The sequence below is a fragment of the Electrona antarctica genome (assembly GCF_951216825.1).
Source record: "Electrona antarctica genome assembly, chromosome: 18".
Taxonomy (NCBI): domain Eukaryota; kingdom Metazoa; phylum Chordata; class Actinopteri; order Myctophiformes; family Myctophidae; genus Electrona; species Electrona antarctica.
The window spans coordinates 12,611,228-12,630,069 of NC_136799.1; the positions used below are offsets into that span (position 1 = coordinate 12,611,228).

The window sequence follows — 18,842 nt, forward strand, 5'->3', positions numbered from 1 at the left end:
GACCACCCTGACTGAGAATCAACCTGGGGACCACTGTTGTGTTGGGAGGGGGGGATATGAGTGTGGTTTGGGGGGAAAATTGACCTTCCATATTAAAATCATGTATGAGTGAGCAGACACATGCAATTAATTATGGGCACATTTCTTTATAATGTTGACTCAACCAGGCAATCCAGTACAGTTTCCCTTGAGATTCTGACTCCCTTTTCTGTGGAAGTTCTTGACATCCGACTTCCCAGTAACTGACAACATCAACGCGTCATCATATGTCACCACGTCATTTACTGCATTGTTTCTCAACTTGTGGTCAATACAATAAATTAAAATACAAATCATCACTTTGCTACCTTACTAAATGCATGGTCAGGGACCACATGCAATACCTTCACAGACCACCAGTGGTCCACGGACCACCTGTTGAAAACCCATGTCTTATAACATTGGGAACCAACTTGGGTTCTGAGCCATGTGGCCCATAGGGGCAGGAGCCTATCTCCTGTTTCTGTAGCGTGAGGCTACTTGACATTCAAGTTGCATAGTGTACATGATGTACAAGTACGGAATTCCCTCTTCCAGGTGGTCATGGTTATGCCTAACCCTGACCCTAACCTCACAAACACAACGCCTTACCTAACCTTAACCCTGACCCTAACCTCACACAAACAATGCCTAACCTAACCCTAACCGTAACCTCACAAACACAATGCCTTACCTAACCTTAACCCTGACCCTAACCTCACACAAACAATGCCTAACCTAACCGTAACCCTAACATCACAAACACTAAGCCTAACCTTAACCGTAACATTTCCATTCCATTTCCAATGGACGGCGACGATATACTTTGCCCCTCTTATAGACTTGTGATATAATGAGGACCAAAAGGCCTATACATGTTGGATGGTCTTTGGATGTCTCTGTGGTATCGGTGCGGCATATCGCGCTCAACCTCCGGGCCGCAGGAATTGGCAAATATTTGTCGAGGCTTATAGCACGAAACCGGCCCCTTACGACCACGGCATGTCTCCTGACAGTTGTGGGGGGGAAACCCTTGCGTGGTTTGGAAGACGTCGCAGCGTTTTCTTGTGTTTTTCGTCCGCAGCCCCCCCGCTCTGGAAGGGCGACCGACCGGAGGGGCTGAAGATTGCAGGGAGCGCACCGCACGCCGCTTACCAGACGACACGTATGCAAATCGATCATTCTTTCACAGGAATGTTTCTCGGAGCGGCTCGTGAGGTTTGAGAGTTGTTTTAGTTTGAGGTAAAAAAACCTATATAGTTTGTTGTACGTCAAATAGCGAGAACCGATAGAAAAGCTTCTAGATTGGCTTTTTTTAAATCTAGGAAGTTATAATATTATTATAAGAAATGGTGTGGCTCAGTTGTAGATCTTGGACTTTGATCTCGCACATCACGTGACCAGCCTGCAACATCACTCAACTATGACATCAGTCGCCTATGACATATTATCTGTGACGTATGGCTCCACATTTGGGCAAGGTTTCATTGACTTCTGTTAAATATTTCAGTATAAAACATCCTTGAAAATAATCAGCGGAGCTACTTCTTCAAGACAGTTGGTGCATGGTTGGTACAGCAGTTTGTGAGATCAGCTCCGGATGGACAGACAGACAGACAGACAGACAGACAGACAGACAGACAGACAGACGTTAACAATTTATTCATGTCCACATAAAGGAGAGAACACAAACATTAAAGGTTCAGCTGAGGTTACATTGACATAATCATGGCATAGCTTACGTATGTCTTCTTCATAGCATATCACTGCATTACTTGCTGCATAAGTAATAAGTAACAGACACACACACACACCCTCCCTGATGGCTTACTGTATAAATTGAAACATTTTGAACATTTGCAGAAAATAGTGACTCTAGGCTTCATGTGTTTAACGGCCGGGCTACACCGGGCGATTTTGTGCCCGTTTACGCGAATACGCACACACGCGCACACACGCTTTTAGGTCCAGTACTATTTTAAGTGCGTGTACGCGGGGCTCGCGTGTGCGCGTAAACTCGCGCAAAAAGCCTGGTGTAGCTCAGTCGTGATTTGCTGAAAGCTTTGACTTCAATCAGTGAGATATCCTTGTGTTGTTTTGAGCGGCAGCCAGCAGATATTCAACACAGAGAGCTCATTGTCTCCACCAGGCCGAAGGCATGGGGAGAGAGTATGTTTTGCACTCCGTCCGTGTGTCCGTCCGTCCGTCCGTCCGTCCGACCGTCCGTCCGTCCGTCCGTCCGTCCGTTACCAGCTAATCTCCGGCACCGTTGGCCCGATCCATGCCAAACTTTGCACACACACTCCCTGGATGCCAACGACGAACCTCTGCCCCAAATATTCCTCAACGGCCTGTTATAGCGCCACCATGAGGCCGATTTAGTCAAAACACATTTCTGCAGATTACTCATACACATTTTATCCATACATCACACAATTCGGTATACACTATCTCCATAGTCATGTGATCAACACGGATCTGCACCATTTCTCATCTTTCCAATCTCTAAGATTGGCTTCCAAAGCTCACATGATTGGTTCGTTTCGAACAAAATGCCACATCACAAATACAGTGTGCAATTTCCGTGAAATTATACACGCACATTTCCACTAGGCCGAGGACGACATTCCACTATTTTTTTTCCAATTCAGCCTCATGGTGGCGCTATAACAGGGCAATTCCTGTTTTACCTATAACTGCATCGATCTGTATACAACTTATATATGCGCACTCCCTAGAGGCCATGGAAAAACATTTTCCCTGCATCCCTCCACATCTGCCAGTTATAGCGCCACCATGAGGCTGATTTCTGCAAAACACATTGTTTGTTAGTCGCACAGATTTCCTCCAAATCTCACGCAAATCGGTACACATGATCTCTGTAGTCATGTGATCAAGACGAGTCTGTTGGATTTCTCAGATTCTACACTGATTGGCTAAGATTGCCTTCCAAAGTTTTCAGGAGTGGCCCGTTTTGTACACAATGCTGCTCATCCAGAATTATATCCTCAGAGATGCTATGAGTGATCTGGCTCTGCATTTCCTCAACAAAATGAAGAAAATTGTTGCAAAAAAACATTTTTTTTTATATTACTCCTAAACATTTTGCCAAACATCACACACACTCCTATCCTCCTGATCGAGACCTGTGCCCAGAAGGGCACCTTTTCTAGTTTTTGCTGATATTATTGGAATGGAATAGATAATAGAAGAGCATGCAGGGTTGTTCAGCTGGACCATCAATCACATGACGTTCCACTTGGCGGCAGGACCTGATAAATGGTGTGCGCGCAAACACTTGAGCTTCTGTAAAGTTCAAATTGAAGTGGCTGCAGCAGTGGTTCTTGAAACTTTTTAATTTCAAGGAACCCTCAATGATGTGTGGAAATTCAGTCCAGAGACCTTCTACTGGAAGGAGGTTGAGCCCAAGGGGAGAGGCCCGTCTAAGACGTTTGCTATGTGCTGTTGCATGGTGGGAGATTGTGCCATCCTCTTTGGAGCAGCCAACAGACCAGGTGACCTGTATCGCTTAGACAAGAGTCCTAGTCTTAAAGGGTAAGACCACTTTTTTAGAGGTTTGGGTTGTTTTCTTACCTTATTATAGGCAAATTATAGTCCATTCCTTGAATTATTTACTGTACAACGAAGAAAATTAGCTGTGTTCTGCTATTGATTATGAAAGGACACAAGTAGAGGCGAAGAAGAGTAAGAAATGAGAGAGACAGACGTCCCCCCCCACCCTCCCCAACCCCCCAATAGCAGAGAACTATGGTTGGTGGTAGTTCGATGGCCTTTTTGCGCACCCTAAATAATGGCTCTGTACCCATGGCAGCTGTAAGCCACACCGGTAGTCTTTTTGGCCCTGTGTGTTTTCCTTTCTGGCTGTAGCTTCGCTCCCTGCACTTTCTCACTCTGTCAGCGTCGCCAGGTCAGCGTGGGTTCAGACCACTCAGTGGTGCCGCTAAGTGTTTCTTAATCCTGTTATTTTATTAGGAGAGGAAGAGGCCGTACATCAGTCCAGGGGTCGCGGCATCGGATAGGATCGGAGAGCGTTGTTTCTGCCTCTCGGGTGCACTTCGGAAACCGTCTCCGTCGGGTGGAAACCTCATCAAGTCCAAAATGTCCTGTTACATTATGTCGTATTACTTTCCACGATTCGAATCCAAAAATGGCAAAAGTAGCAGATCTACAAGCTCGAAATGCGGCGCCAAGCGACGCGTTTCGAGCTTGCAGATCTGCTACTTTTGTGTGACGCTGTCGTGTGACCGAGTAGGCCGTTCATTTACCTAAAAACACCAACTATGGACATAAGTGGTTTCTGCCCGACAGCAACGGAATGGCCTGTTGAAGACCCTGGCGTCTGTTAGAGAAGACTGGGTCAGACCACCTGACCACACTGTCAAGCCACAGGGAGCCTCGGTTCAAACGAGCCACCCTATCTCCTCGCGCCGTCTCCAGCAGAAAGCAAGACTTTGCGAAGGGGGTCTCGTCTCGAGCTCCTACTGGCAAAACGCTTACTTACGTCGGTGTCGTTTGCGAGGTTTCGCACCGTTAATCCTTGTCAGCGCTGTCTACAATAACCTTCAATTGTGGCCTAGCCCTGCGTTTTGATTCACAGACTTTGTGAAGAGTATTGAAAGATACAGATTACCTCTGTGGTGTCGAGCACAGCGACCAGCGGCTCTATGGCTGGTCGGTTGGTCGACGGTCGGTTGGTCGACGGTCGGTCCACAAACAGTTCACACTGTAGAACTCACTGTACTGCAGTTGTTTCTGTAAGCGTGTGCGTGCGTGCGTGCGTGCGTGCGTGCGTGCGTGCGTGCGTGCGTGCGTGTGCGTGCGCGGTGCAGTGGCTCAAGAGGTAAAGCATGCCATCTGCGAACCGATTCCATCCCCCCGGCTCCTGAGTCCCGGCTTGGTGTCGAAGTGTCCTTGAGCAAGACACTGAACCCCTAACTGCTCCCGATGGGAAGGGTAGTGCCTTGCATGGTTTCCTTTGTTGTCGATCATAAATACTGAAACCAGATATGATCATTAAGGAAAGTTTATGCATGTACTATGTAAACTTTTAATTTCCATTTTCAAGCCATTCAGTTGCACACACAAAGGAAAATAATCTGGGGACCCCCCCAAAATAATCTGGAGACCCCCCAAAATAATTTTGGCGACCCCTAAGAGTAGTCTCGACCCCCAGGTCCAGAGTATAGCAGAATACAGCAGTTACAGTATTGTAAATTCACTCTTTTAACCCATTCAATCCAAGAAAGCATCTCTGTCATTTTAGATTTTCGTACAAGATGTACAAGCTCGCAGTGCGTTACTTCGTGCCGTGCTGCAAGCTTGTACATCTGCTATTTTTGAACATTTGTGACTCATGGCGGCAAGACTAACTGTTCAGGAGAGGAGAAAAACTGTTTTTTTTTCTTCACTTTTTTTATCCAAAATGAGTTGATAGCACAGGCAGACTCTATACATACTACAGCAGGGGTGGGCAACTTTGACGATGGAGAGGGCCACTATATTTCCACACTCCAGAGGGCCATATATTATAGTCGTAGCAAAAATAGCAGATCTACAAGCTCAAAACGCGTCGCGCTGCGACACGTTTTGAGCTTGTAGATCGGCTATTTTTGCTATATTCGAATTTAAATCTTTTTATTATTATTATTTTTGAATTGGAATCCTGAAAATTAACATTTTTATGTAATTTCAAATGCCTTTTAATTATACTTGTGTTGAGCAATGAGCTACTAATTTAGACTGAAGTAATTAAAGCGGGTCATGTTCGCATGTTGTGGAATTGTAAACAGCTTAAACCAATATTATATCAGTATCCTGACATTAACCTGAGGGCCGCATTAAGTGAAGGTGGGGGCCGCATGTGGCCCCCGGGCCGCCAGTTGCCCACCCCTGTACTACAGCATGTCTGAAATCAATGTCAGAGCTGCAATCTACATGCAAATATGAAATAAATGCTTAAACATGTAGCTAGGTGTAATGTTAGAGTCCACAGAAGTGAACATTTCAAGCCTTTCTCAACTCGCTGTTTTCTGCAAGACATTACTCTATAAGCCATATCTCCAAAACTGGTGGGTCAAACTGAACAACCAATATGTCAATTTGAAGCCCTGCTTTCATATGACATTAAAAATACTTCAATGACTTTGCCTCGGTCAGAAACAGTCACATTTTTGAAGTATGAGAACTACTGATTTAGTAGCCATTTGTAGAAACGGCCTAAAAAAAAGTCTAATGCGTTGCTTCCACCGTTTTCTTTGGTGTGTTATTGTTCCGTCTGGATGTCTCATCATGAGACATCTTGGACATGGTGGTTTTGATTGGCAGCAGGACCGTTATTACAGAAACAACTGCAGTACAGTGAGTTCTACAACTGTCAGACACCTAAGGGACCGCAGAGACATCTCACCCCCCAAAATGTACTCTACAGCAGTGGTTCTCAAACCTTTTCAAGGCAAGGCGTCCCCAAACTGATATGCATTTGGCCACGGACCCTCATCTGAAAATGTTTTGTGCCAGGGACCCCCAGAAGAGAAGATTTTTTTTTTAAAGAAAGAAAAAAAATCTTAAAATTATTCAAAATGTTCGTGACACGCTGTGAGCTTGTACATCTGCTGCTTTTGAATAGCCAACATAAATGGATATAGTGGTTACAAGGATCCCGGTGTTGATACCATTGATTGAGCTAATCGAGCCTGCCTGCTTGCTCAGGGGATAAATTGAATCTTGACCATCAGGTCAAGATTCGTGTCAGATCCTGTGTCTAGGTGAGACAGCAGCATAACTAGACGTCAGTATGCCCCCACTCAGGCTGGTGGGGGTGGGGCATCTCTTTATGTATTTATCATTTTTATTTTACTGACGGCTGGGCGACCCTGTGCCCCCCTTGCCTCTGGGCCCCAACGCAGTAGGCCCCCACTCATCTCTGTATGTATTTATAATGGCTGGGGCTGGGCGACCCTGTGGCCCCCTTGCCTCTGGGCCCCAACGCAGTAGGCCCCCACTCATCTCTGTATGTATTTATAATGGCTGGGGCTGGGCGACCCTGTGGCCCCCTTGCCTCTGGGCCCACGCAGTTGCGTTGTCTGTGTCACGCTAGTTACGCCACTGAGGTAAGACATGACCTTTGACATCTAAAATGTCTCAATAGAAGAGCAGAGGGAGACAAAATACAACCACCCCAATTCTTGTCCTAACATACTCTACTAGTAAGAGAAATCTATGAAAATCTGGGAACTAAATCGTTACCAAGAAATTTCTTCAAAACTAATGCTTGGAATGGATTCAGAATCATGACAACCCCCTAGTTTCATATGTCACATGCTACTTAAAGAATGATGAAATATGGACTTTTTTTGCCTTATATAGGATGTTAAGGGTATGGTCACATATTATGCTAATAACTCAATTTCCCACAGGAGTTGAATTTCAAACTTTTAGTATATGTTATTAGACACCTTTAGAAACACATTGGTGAAGAAATTTCTTGGTAACGATTTAGTTCCCAGATTGGTCAAATACCTGATAAAATGCCCTTACTATACCATAAGATTGGACAATATAAAATGTTATTCTTTTTAAAAAAAAGTTCCCATCAAGAGAGAGAACTACATCATAAACAAATGAAACTAATGATCTTTGTTGGGGACGGGTTCTCGCTCTCCACAAAAGTGGTATCCCCCCTGAACATGTATTTACTGTTTTCTAAAGAGACAGGGAGACTCCTGTTACTAGTGGACACTATAGCAATATTTCCATCAGAATATACAGGTTTACATTTTTTCCAAAACAAATATATCACAAGTTATATTTGACGCAAAAGTGAACTATATCCCTGCCTAGTTAGTGTTGACATACTCCGAAGTTGTCAGTTTTTCCTCGGGTGACTCAATTCAGTGATTCTACTGGGACGAAATGCTGGGAAGGGATAGGCTCTAGTCTGTACACATTCAAATACACAGTGTTAATGTTAATGTATCTATGTGTTACTCTGAGAATTTAAGCTGTACTAGTGACTATAATATTGTGTGGCTAATCTGTATGGTAGAGTATGTTAATACAATGCTGTATCATCTATTGAGACGTCTTTTTTTTTTCTCCGACACAACCGGGTGGCAAGCGGTACCATTATCAATCATCTGAAGGTCAACATTCTATTTCTTCCATTAGCTCAGTGGTTAAAACTTCAGCACTTTGCACAGGAGACCACGCATGGGTTCAAATGTGGGGTATATAGAAAAAGGAAGGAAGGTTCCAGAGGGTAGCTTTGAATTAGCGCTGCGGGATCATCGTGCTGCTGCTGCTGCTGCTGTGCAGATGACTTGCCCATGTGTTGTCCCTGTATATTTCTGCCACATGAGAGGCAACGGGTCCGTCCTCGCGTGGATCCAAGGCTCCACCCCCGTGTTCCTTCCTGAAGCATCACGGAGACGAGAAGGCTGTCAAAGTGGTTAATTCTGCAGCACGATGTTCGCCTCCGGCCAACATACGCGCACGCACGCGCGCGCGCGCACACACACACACACACACACACACACACACACACACACACACACACACACACACACACACACACACACACACACACACACACACACACACACACACACACACACACAGTCACACACACACACACACACACTCACTGTCGGGCAGAAACCTCTTATCTCCATACAGTATTTTAGCTTTTTATCGCCCTACTTGATCATACTACAGTGTCATACGCAAGTAGAAGATCCACAAGCTCGAAATGCGGCGCAAAGCCACACTCTTTTGAGCTTGTAGATCTGCTACTTTTGAATTTGAATCCCATATTACCGGTACTATAATCGTGAGAGCATCAGCGTTTTACCTTAAGCCCAAACCACACCAAAGTGTCGCCATGCGTCTACTTGCAACCAAATGGTTCCAAGGAGTTGCATGGCGACCCATTGGTGTGGTTTGGGCCATTGAATTGAACCAGTTGAATCACTTGGGTCGACGTGCAACAGGACATATCCCACCGCTGGGACAAACGCTTAAACTGTTCAATCAATTTCATGATTACCATTTACTTTTTTTTGCTTTTTGAGTGGTGCAACCACTCCAAGGAACAGCAATGTCTGTGTTCACCTATGTGACTCGTGTTCACCTATGTGACTCGTGTTAATGTGTGTGACTCATGTGTGACTCATGAGTACCAGTAGGGGCGCTGTCGTGCCAGAAACGGAGAGAGAGAGATAGTGTTGCACTGTTGCCTGCTAATGAGAGAGAGAGAGATAGAGAGAGAGAGAGGGGGGGGGGTGTAAGGGGGGGAGTTGCACCACTCAGTTCACACGGGTGTGATTTTTTCTTTTACATGTCGACCCTAAAGCTGAACTTAGCTGATGTGCACGTGTATAAACCAGGCATAACTCTAAACCTAACCTCTAAATGCTTCATCCTAATTCTACTATAATACTTGTGGAGACATTTGGCCCTCACAAGTATCTATATGGAGAGCACACTTTGTGCGCACACAGCTTTGTCCACGGTTCGGTTGGCCAAGTCATAGACCGTGATGTATTCAGAGTATGCAGAAGTGCTGTTTACACCTGTGCTTTGTTTTGTGGCCGTGATACGTCACTGACATTATCTCTGCCTGTTTGACCGTGCACAAAGCTTTATGCACAGTTCCATCGGTGGGCCAAGTCATAGACTGTGATCAGAGCCATAGAGTAAGACATAGTTACGACATTGAGGGGGCAGAAAACAGCCCGGTCACGTGGTTCATGTAACTCGTTTGTCACTGTAAAGCCTATAGACTCCAATGCATTCCGTCAACTTCCGGGTCAGGCCTTTGTCACTATTCGCCAATAGAAGTCTATGTAGAAGAGCCGCCTCTGGACTGGCACATGAAGTGAGCTGAGTTGTCGTAACTCTGTCTTACTCTATGGCTCTGACCGTGATGTATTCGGAAGTACTGTTTACACCTGTGCTTTGTGGCCGTGATACGTCATTGACTTTACCTCTGCGTTTTCAACCCAGCTTTTGCAGTTCCAGTACGGAAAAAACACGTCAGTGGCCAAAGACATATCTCTGTCTACTGTGTATACACAATATTCACAGAGAAACAACAGGGACGCGTGGCGTTAGACATGAGCGCTTCTAGTAATAAAAACATGCACACGCACACACACACACACACACACACACACACACACACACACACACACACACACACACACACACACACACACACGCACCATGAACCCAATCACAGGTTCAAAGCTCTGCTGTGTCTTCCATGAATTCCTCCCTCTCAGCAGTGTGTTTGTGTAGAGACACAGTGGGCGTAATAGATGTGTGTTGGCTGACAGGACTTGTTGTTGGCTGTATCGTATTGACTGGCTGTATTAGAGCTGAAGGTCACGCTTCACCGCTGGCCACTTGGACCCCATGACGTTCAGCGGTGCATGGAATGGATCTGGACACAGATGGCTCTGTTGAAAGGCCTTTTTTAAAGCTGCAATCCACAACTTATTACTTACTTATTATATATATATATTTTTTATTATATGTTTGTGTATTGTATGCAAACATGTGCATATATTTCTTTTACCAATCTGTGTGGTACTCCACTTTGGTTTTCAAAGTGGTGGGTCCGGGTACCCACAGGGGTCTTAGAAGGCGTTCAAAGGTGTCCCCAGCAATTTAATAGTTCAAATTCAATATAGCATCACAATCAGTTTAACCACCAACCTATTTTATATTTCAGATGTTCAATAATGGCGTATCTACAATCTTTTTTTAAGACTTAGAAACATCGTTAAAAATGTCAACGTAACATACTTTTGTTTTTTAGGACGTGTGGAAGGCGCCCTGGCTGACCAGGGGGAGGCAGTATAGAGAGTAGACCAGGATTAGTGCATGTTTTTTGGGAGGGTAGCTATGTCTTGGGGCCTAGAACAGGAGACACGGGCAGAGCACGCAAACTCTACGCAGAAAAGCCCTTTCGCCAACCCCACCTAGCTAGGGTATGGGCGCTGATGACGTGGAGGAGAGAACACGCCCCCTGGCCAAACTAATGGGTGACTGTGGCTCAAGAGGTAGAGCAGGTCGTCCAATGATCCATGGGTCGGCGGTTCGAATCCCGGCTCCTCCTGTCTACATGTCGAAGTGTCCTTGGGCAAGACACTGAACCCCAAATTGCTCCCGATGTGCTGGTTGGTACCTTGCATGGCTTCCGCCGCAATCGGTGTATGAATGTGTGTGTGAATGGGTGAATGTAATGCACAATCTATGTAAAGCGCCTTGGATAAAGGCGCTATATAAATGCACAATTTACCATTTACCATTCCCTCTTGGTGGTGGTGGTAAATGTTTGGTTTACCACACAGGCGAGACCCAACGTTCGAAGTTCTTCGAACTACCTCTATCCGGCTGGAGAGGACATAAAACGTACAGACTGTAGCTTTTCAAATCCAACGTATTCAAATCGTTATCATTTATCATAAATATGAGTTGACCTGAAGAGGTTAATGCTCCACATGAACTCATCTGTGATGATATATGAATGTCATCTGTAGGAAAATATGAAAAGAGCCAACGTGTGACAAGACTGCAATAAATGTGATCACAGTTAAACGTTTGGAACAATCTAAATGTCCGTCTCTATTTCACTCCCATTCATTTCCTCTTTGTTTGTTCCCCCTCTCAGATGAGTTGAAGAAACAGTTGGAGGTGCGTAGGATGCAGAGAGCTGCCTGTGGTAAGTTCACCTTGTGGGTGGATTTCTCTGCAGCAAAACGTTGCCAGACATCTGACATAACAGCATAACCAACAGTTGGACACTTTGGGAAATTAACCTCTTATACCCTACCTATATCGTTCTGACAATTAATGTCCTACTTGATCATCCTACAGTGTCACAAAAATAATCAAAAGTAGCATATGCACAAACTCCAAAAGCGGCGGGTAGATCTGCTACTCTTGCTATATTTTAATTTGAATCCTGAAAAGTAACCGCTCTGGACATAATGAGGTTTCCAACCGACAGAGACGATATGCTGTACATCGTTGTACGGCAAATAGCAACAAAATAAATCACACTCGTGTGAAGTGAGGGGCGCCCACTGTATTTATATCGGCCACATGACGTCTCACGTTGTCAATGTTTGTTTAACTGCTGCCCTAAACAAACTGCCATTCGATTTTTTTTCTTACGAGCTCTAAACAAACATTAAAAAGGCCATAGACTTGGCTGCCATATGACATAATCTTCAAAAGCCATGCATTGGAGAGGCCCCTCAAAAAAGACGATCTACAAGACCCACTAACGTACGACCGATTGACTAAATATGGAGTTACTGGGGTCCCTGACGCTGATGTCGTCAGAAACTGCTGACGCCATGTTGATGACGCACATGGGCATACATGAATGGAGTTCTAGTTTGCACACAACCACTCACTGTAAATTGGCCAAAGCTTAGCCAATCAGGGAAGCTGATGCCTACATCCCCAAACACACAACACAGAAATTCACTGCATCCTTCACAGACCCTGTTCTGTAATTTGTAGATAGATACTTAGATGTTTCTATTCTATTCTCTCTCTCTTGCACCCAAGGTGGGGGGGGGGGGGGGGGGGGGGGCTAGCCCCTCCTATATCCAGATTTTGGTGTCTGTCCACAAACTTTGTCCTACACAAACATTAAATTCCCATTGACAATGAATGGAGAATTTTACGTCATAGTAGTGTCTGAGCAAATAGACATACTGTAGTGTCTATTTTACGTTGTCATGATGTTCGATGATAAGAGCGCCCTTCACTTCACACAGGTGTGATTTTTTATTTTTTTAATAACGGAGCAGCTTCTTTTCTTTTCTCATCTGTTCAAACTCAAAATTCAGAACGCTGCTCGCTGCGCCCATTCGTCATGAGTCACTGACGCAGTCACAGTCGGCCTGCCGGCCACAATTGAGAAGCGCCCTTCACCGCCGACTGTGTACGCCACCGAGCGCAATTGAAAGTTGTAGAAAACGCTGTACACAACAGAGGCTTTGCTGTGTGCTCGGTAGCAGCCACTTGAAAGCGGCTGCAGTCGAGCCCTCGGTGTCTGGAACAACGGAGAGTGACCAAAGTCTGGGTGGCAACGTCTCTGTTACTCCTTGATGACTCCTACCGCTGGCTGGCTGTTATGGCCGGTGACGTAAGCGCTTTGACAGTACAGGGGAATCTGGCTCAGGGTATACAAACATATCTCTCCTGTTCTGACGCCAAGAAGCCTGTCTTGTTATTTGGATGCCCGCATCAGAGAACACTTCGCAACAGCCTGGTTTCCATTATCCTGGTTATTAAAATAGCCCTCTTTAGATGGAGATGCATAGACATGCACACACAACACGAATGCGTGTACAACACCAGATACTCCCCGGAGTCTTTCTATTTGGAGCATTTTTCGCAGTGAGTGAGTGTATATATGCCTGATTGTTTGGCATATAGATGTGCTGTTTGAGAAATTCACATGTCCTGCCATTGGCAATTCAGCAGATTGTCAGTGCATTGTCAGAAACAGAACACTGTCAGTGAGAAAGGGGGGCATTTGCCAAGGTGTTATATGTTAATTCTATTCAGATTCCCTGAATAGATATAGAGTTCCTCTGCTGGACATTTCTTTTCAGTAGCAAAGCATTAGAATTGCTAATTATCCCATTTTGACAGTTTTCTGAAAAAGCTATGTTTCTATGTCAGTCGTCAGTCATTTTTCAAAAATAGCAGACCTACAAGCTCGTAGCGCGCCACTCGGTGGCGCGCTATGAGCTTGTAGATCTACTATTTTTCAATAGCTAAAGCATAACATAATGCTAACACCAAAAGGGGTTAAACTGCTAATTCTAGAAAACCTGCAGGGAAAACATGCCTTCTTGTTATTTTACTGCTCTAATGGTGTAGACTTCTTGTGAATTAAATAGTGAATTTTCAGTCAGAAAACCTTCAGGAAAAGACCAGGAAAGCGTTAAGACTTGGAATGGCACATCTGTAAATCCCTTAATTCCCCTCAGACTGTAAAAGAAATAACTTGGTTTCTGCATTGTTATTGTTAGGTGTATCAGAGGGCCGTACGCAAGTGACGGAGGAGGAGGACCCTGTAGAAGAAAGCCTGCGCAAAGAAATTGAGCGGGAGAGAAAGACGTGAGTACAGGACGGAGGATGCCAAGCACTTGTAGTGTACATTTACTCTCAAGTACTGTACTTTTTGAGGTACTTTTACGTAGTACATTTACTTCTACTCCACTACAGTCTCAGAGGCAAATATTGTACTTTTACTTCACTACAATTATTTAAAAGCTTTAGTTACTAGTTAGTTATTTTATAGATTTTGATTATTATTACAAAACATTGCATTAACCACTTCTGCCTTAATATACATTTCGGCTATTTGAAAATAGCCGATTTACAAGGTCACAATGCTTCACATAAAGATTTTTATATATTTTAGATTTTAATATTTGAAGACTTTCTACTTTTGGCACTTTAAGTACATTGTGATAACAATACTTTTGTACTTTTACTCAAGTAAAGTTTGAATTCCAGACTTTTACTTGTAACAGAATACTTTTTCCACCACTGATGGCAAGCAGTCCATTACATACCTTGACAACCTCCTCAGTGTGACTGAACGCAGCAGATGCAGGTGAAAATGATGAATTTGGTGTTTCTGCCGTTTCTTCGTGTCTCCCGTCAGTTACAAGAGCGCCTTTGGCCGCCTGAAGGCCATGAAGACGGAGATCGAGCACCTGCAGCTGCTGCTGGAGAGGGCAAAGGTCAAGCTGCAGAAGGACTTCCAGGAGTGGTGGAGTCAGGAGGAGGCGTCCAACGCGCAGGTGACCGACCCTCACGTGAAGCTAGTGCGGACGCGGGAGGAAGACATTGTAGATGTCGGGGAGAAACCTTGCATGTCCAAAAGCGTTAGTTCCCTGAAATATGAAAAACATAACCTGTGTTCCAGTGGATTCAATCTAGTTATTATTTGGTCACACAAGCTAGGTCTTGATAATACTTTGGTTAAAAATGTATAAAACCTGCAGAGCCACTTTTCCTGTCACTTTTTTCAAAAATAGCTCACTTGTTGTGGATCTCAATCCACTTTCACCCCTGCCTACTACTGGGAATGCGAGTTTGTCTGCTTTCAGTTTTTAGCTCGTTATCTGTCACTCAAGAGTGTACGGATGCCCTGAACGCCAAAGAAAGAGAAAAGGAATATAGTACAGATTGTGGCCTAAAGGTTTTCCTGGTTCTTACGTACTTTGCAACCACATGTACAAGTGAAGGCAGGTGCATACAACAGTCAAAGGACAGCGTATTTCCGGTGTGTGGTCTACTGGAAATAAGTTGTGGCTGTTCCCAAGTTGTTCCCATAACAGCAAGTGTATCTTCTTTTCATGGTGTTGCATCTCATTCCTACCACTTCGAAACTTTATTTGTAACTTAGTAACCGCAACGTACTGTACAGTAGTACACATGAAATTAACTTTTGGGCAGACATTGATCATCCATAGCAATTGCTACACTGTTCAGAATATTTATGCCATTGGTTCTGGGGACCGGGGTCCTTGACGGGGGTTCCAGGTGGTCCTCCGCAAAATGTGTTAATTCAGCATCACAAACACTTTACGGTATCCATTTATACGTTGGCTATTAAAAAATAGCAGATCTACAAGCTCTACAAGCTTTTTTTTTAAAAACAGTCCCTGGCACAAAATATAGTTTCAGATGGGGGTCGGTGGCCAAATTCATATCAATTTCCTTGGTACGATGTTTGAAACGCCATGGCTCATAACGGGTGAGCTGTCTGGAAGAGCGTCTGTGGGTCCGTCCGTCGTCCTGCCAGTCCTTACCCATCTGGGCCATAGTGGAAGGGGTAGAGAGGCTGCCTGGGAGACAAAAGGAGGCTGACACATTTCACAGAGCCCGACAGAAGCCCGACTTCTAAGACAGGAGTCTGCAGACCAGATCATAGCACTGAGACAGCAGCACCATCAGCATTCAGCGTGTAGTTTTAGCCGCCAAGGCCTTTAACACAGACAGCATGTTTATCTGGGGCAGGCATTCTTCTCAAACCTTTTCCTTTCAAGGACCCCCCAGTTTGATCTTCATTAGGCCACACAGACCACCATTTGATTTACCATGAAGATTTACATTTCTGAGACTGGGACACTGAAAAATCCTAACTCAGAGAGTGTACAAAATGGAACCAAAAGGGTCCATTTTGTTCCACTTGTATACACCCAGAGCAGTATAAGGGTCCATTTGGTTCCTAACTATCAATCATTTTAGCTGGAGACCCCCTGGAACCCACTGAAGGACCCTACTTTGAGAACCAATAATGCCAGGAACTTCTTCACCCAGCGATGTTACAGTAGTGTGGAGTGGAAAAGACAGGAGCCAGCATATTGTTTCCATCCTGAATGGCATTTTTTGTAGCATTAAATTGTATGTAATATATGTTCACAGGAACAACTTCACAAGAACGGTGCCATTATGGACGAAAGCCACGTTGTCTGGGACGTGTTTTCCAAAGAAATATTACGAGCACGTCTCAAACTTCCAAGTGCGTGAGCTTTGTACAGTAAATCTGACTGGGGAAAGCCCTGATTTACAGGAACGTGTAAACCTGCAAACACATGCACGCACACAGACAGCGCACACACACACACACACACACACACACACACACACACACACACACACACACACACACACTGTACACACAACGGCTACATGTTGTCTATCTCTCTCTTGCACACGGTAAAATCCCATGTGTTTGTTGTAACTCTGAGAGTATAGAAATGGAATCGAATGGACCCGTTCAGATCCATTTGGTTGTATTTCTGTACTCCTAGCGTTAAATTCAGTTTTTCTTTTGACGGTGTGCTCCCTTTACTCTGGAGACACACACACATGCACGCCACGCAAGCACTCACACACACACACACACACACACACACACACACACGTGCGCGTCCTAATCGTCCTTGATCAGCTGGGGTGCACGTTTCACAGTCGAGCCCTCAGAGAAGAGCAGACATGAAACGGAGAGACATCTGACCAGCAGACTCCTCTCTGGGCCTGTCCTACATGTTGGGTTTGTGTTTTTGATCTCACGAAAAGAGGAAATCTTATCCCTCTCTTATCCAAAAGCAGAGGTTCAGGGATTTATTTCTGAATCACAAATGGAGGGAAAGAAATCACGGAAGTCTGACAGACCTTGTGTGTGCAGATTCCGTTCTTTTCCCTTTTTACAAGCAGGAAGCCTGGGCCTGTTTCTTGCCAGTGTCTGTTGAGTTCCAGCACTGATGGAAGAAGTACTCACATACTGTATTTGACTTAAGTAAAAGTATCAATACTGCAATGTAGAAATACTCTGATACAAGTATTTACAAAAAAATTACTAAAAGTACAAAAGTATTAAAACATGTATAAAATGTACTTAAAGTACCAAAAGTAGAAAGTACTCATTACTATATGTACAATGTCCCATTCACAATGTATAAAATGTGTAAAATCATTAGAAAATATTTCAATTAGCCAAAGTACAAAGGGCTTAAGTGGTTATGTTTAACAAAGTAACCAGTAACTAAAGTTTTCAAATAATTGTAGTGGAGTAAAAAGTACAATATTTGCCTCTGAAATGAGTCGAAGTAGAAGTAAAACAAATACTTCACAATTGTACTTCAGTACGGTACTTGAGTACATGTACTTACCCAGTTACTTATTTGCACCACTGCTTGCCAGTGTCCGTTAAGTTCCAGTGGACATGTCCAAACGATCGCTGCCCCGGTCGATGGGAAAACAGCCCCACGTGTATTCGTGTAATGGATTAAACATGAGTAAGACGGGAACAATTGATGGCATTCTACGTTTTGAGAGGTTATGGAACTGTAAATAGACCACAGGAATACCCCAGGGGCCCTTGGGAAAGACCCAAACCATGAGTTTATGTGCTGCGGTATTTCTGTCGTTTTTAAAAATGACCATTGGTGACCAATGAGGGCCTGCCCGTCAATTGTACTCCGAACTTAACCCATTCTGGGCGGGAACCCCTTTTGGTGTAAAAATGCGGCACAAATCTTTGAATATATATTCTTTCAGAGTGAACGTTTTTTTTATTTCGACGTCAGGCTTAAATGGATTAAATACAGGTTATGATGATGATGATGATGATGATGACTCCTCGGCAGGTATCTGAGTCAGGAGGTTATGATGATGATGATGATGATGACGACTCCTCGGCAGGTATCTGAGTCAGGAGGTTATGATGATGATGATGATGATGATGATGACTCCTCCTCCTCGGCAGGTATCTGAGTCAGGAGCCACGGCCAGATGTGAACGATCTGGACAGCCTGGTCAGGACCTACAGCCGTCTTCACACGCTGCACCAGTGTTTAGGTAAAGACAGACAGTCGTCTGTCTGTCTGTCTGTCTGTCTGTCTGTCTGTCTGTCTGTCTGTCTGTCTGTCTGTCTGTCTGTCTGTCTGTCCGTCCGTCCGTCCGTCCGTCCGTCCGTCCGTCCGTCCGTCCGTCCGTCCGTCCGTCCGTCCGTCCGTCCGTCCGTCCGTCCGTCCGTCCGTCCGTCCGTCTGTCCGTCCGTCCGTCCGTGCGTGCGTGCGTGCGTGCGTGCGTCTTCCCAGCCATCCATGAGTCTTCCCAGCCATACTTTGAAACCAAGTGCATGCTGTTATCTGGAATAGTAGTGTCACCAGACAGCCATTGTTTCATTGTAAGTCATGCTAGTGAGCACTTCAAACCGACTCCAAACCCCAGCCAAGGTGCGAGACAAAAAA

General features: G+C 44.7%; 1 protein-coding gene across 5 annotated transcripts in view; it reads left to right on the top strand.

Moving 5' to 3' along the window:
• kif6 (kinesin family member 6) overlaps positions 1–18,842 on the top strand; it is a 111,015-nt gene that overhangs the window by 82,001 nt on the left and 10,172 nt on the right. For 3 of the 5 annotated variants that reach the window (XR_013792301.1, XM_079528381.1, XM_079528384.1), the window contains 3 exons: positions 11,714–11,764; positions 14,100–14,187; positions 14,741–14,879. Coding sequence is in view for 4 of the 5 variants with exons in the window: in XM_079528381.1 (XP_079384507.1) it covers positions 11,714–11,764; positions 14,100–14,187; positions 14,741–14,879 (278 nt within the window). In the remaining variant the exon portion in view is untranslated. Of the gene's footprint in view, positions 1–11,713; positions 11,765–14,099; positions 14,188–14,740; positions 14,880–18,355; positions 18,448–18,842 lie in introns of all 5 variants that reach the window. The other 2 variants (XM_079528383.1, XM_079528382.1) reach the window with 1 other exon arrangement.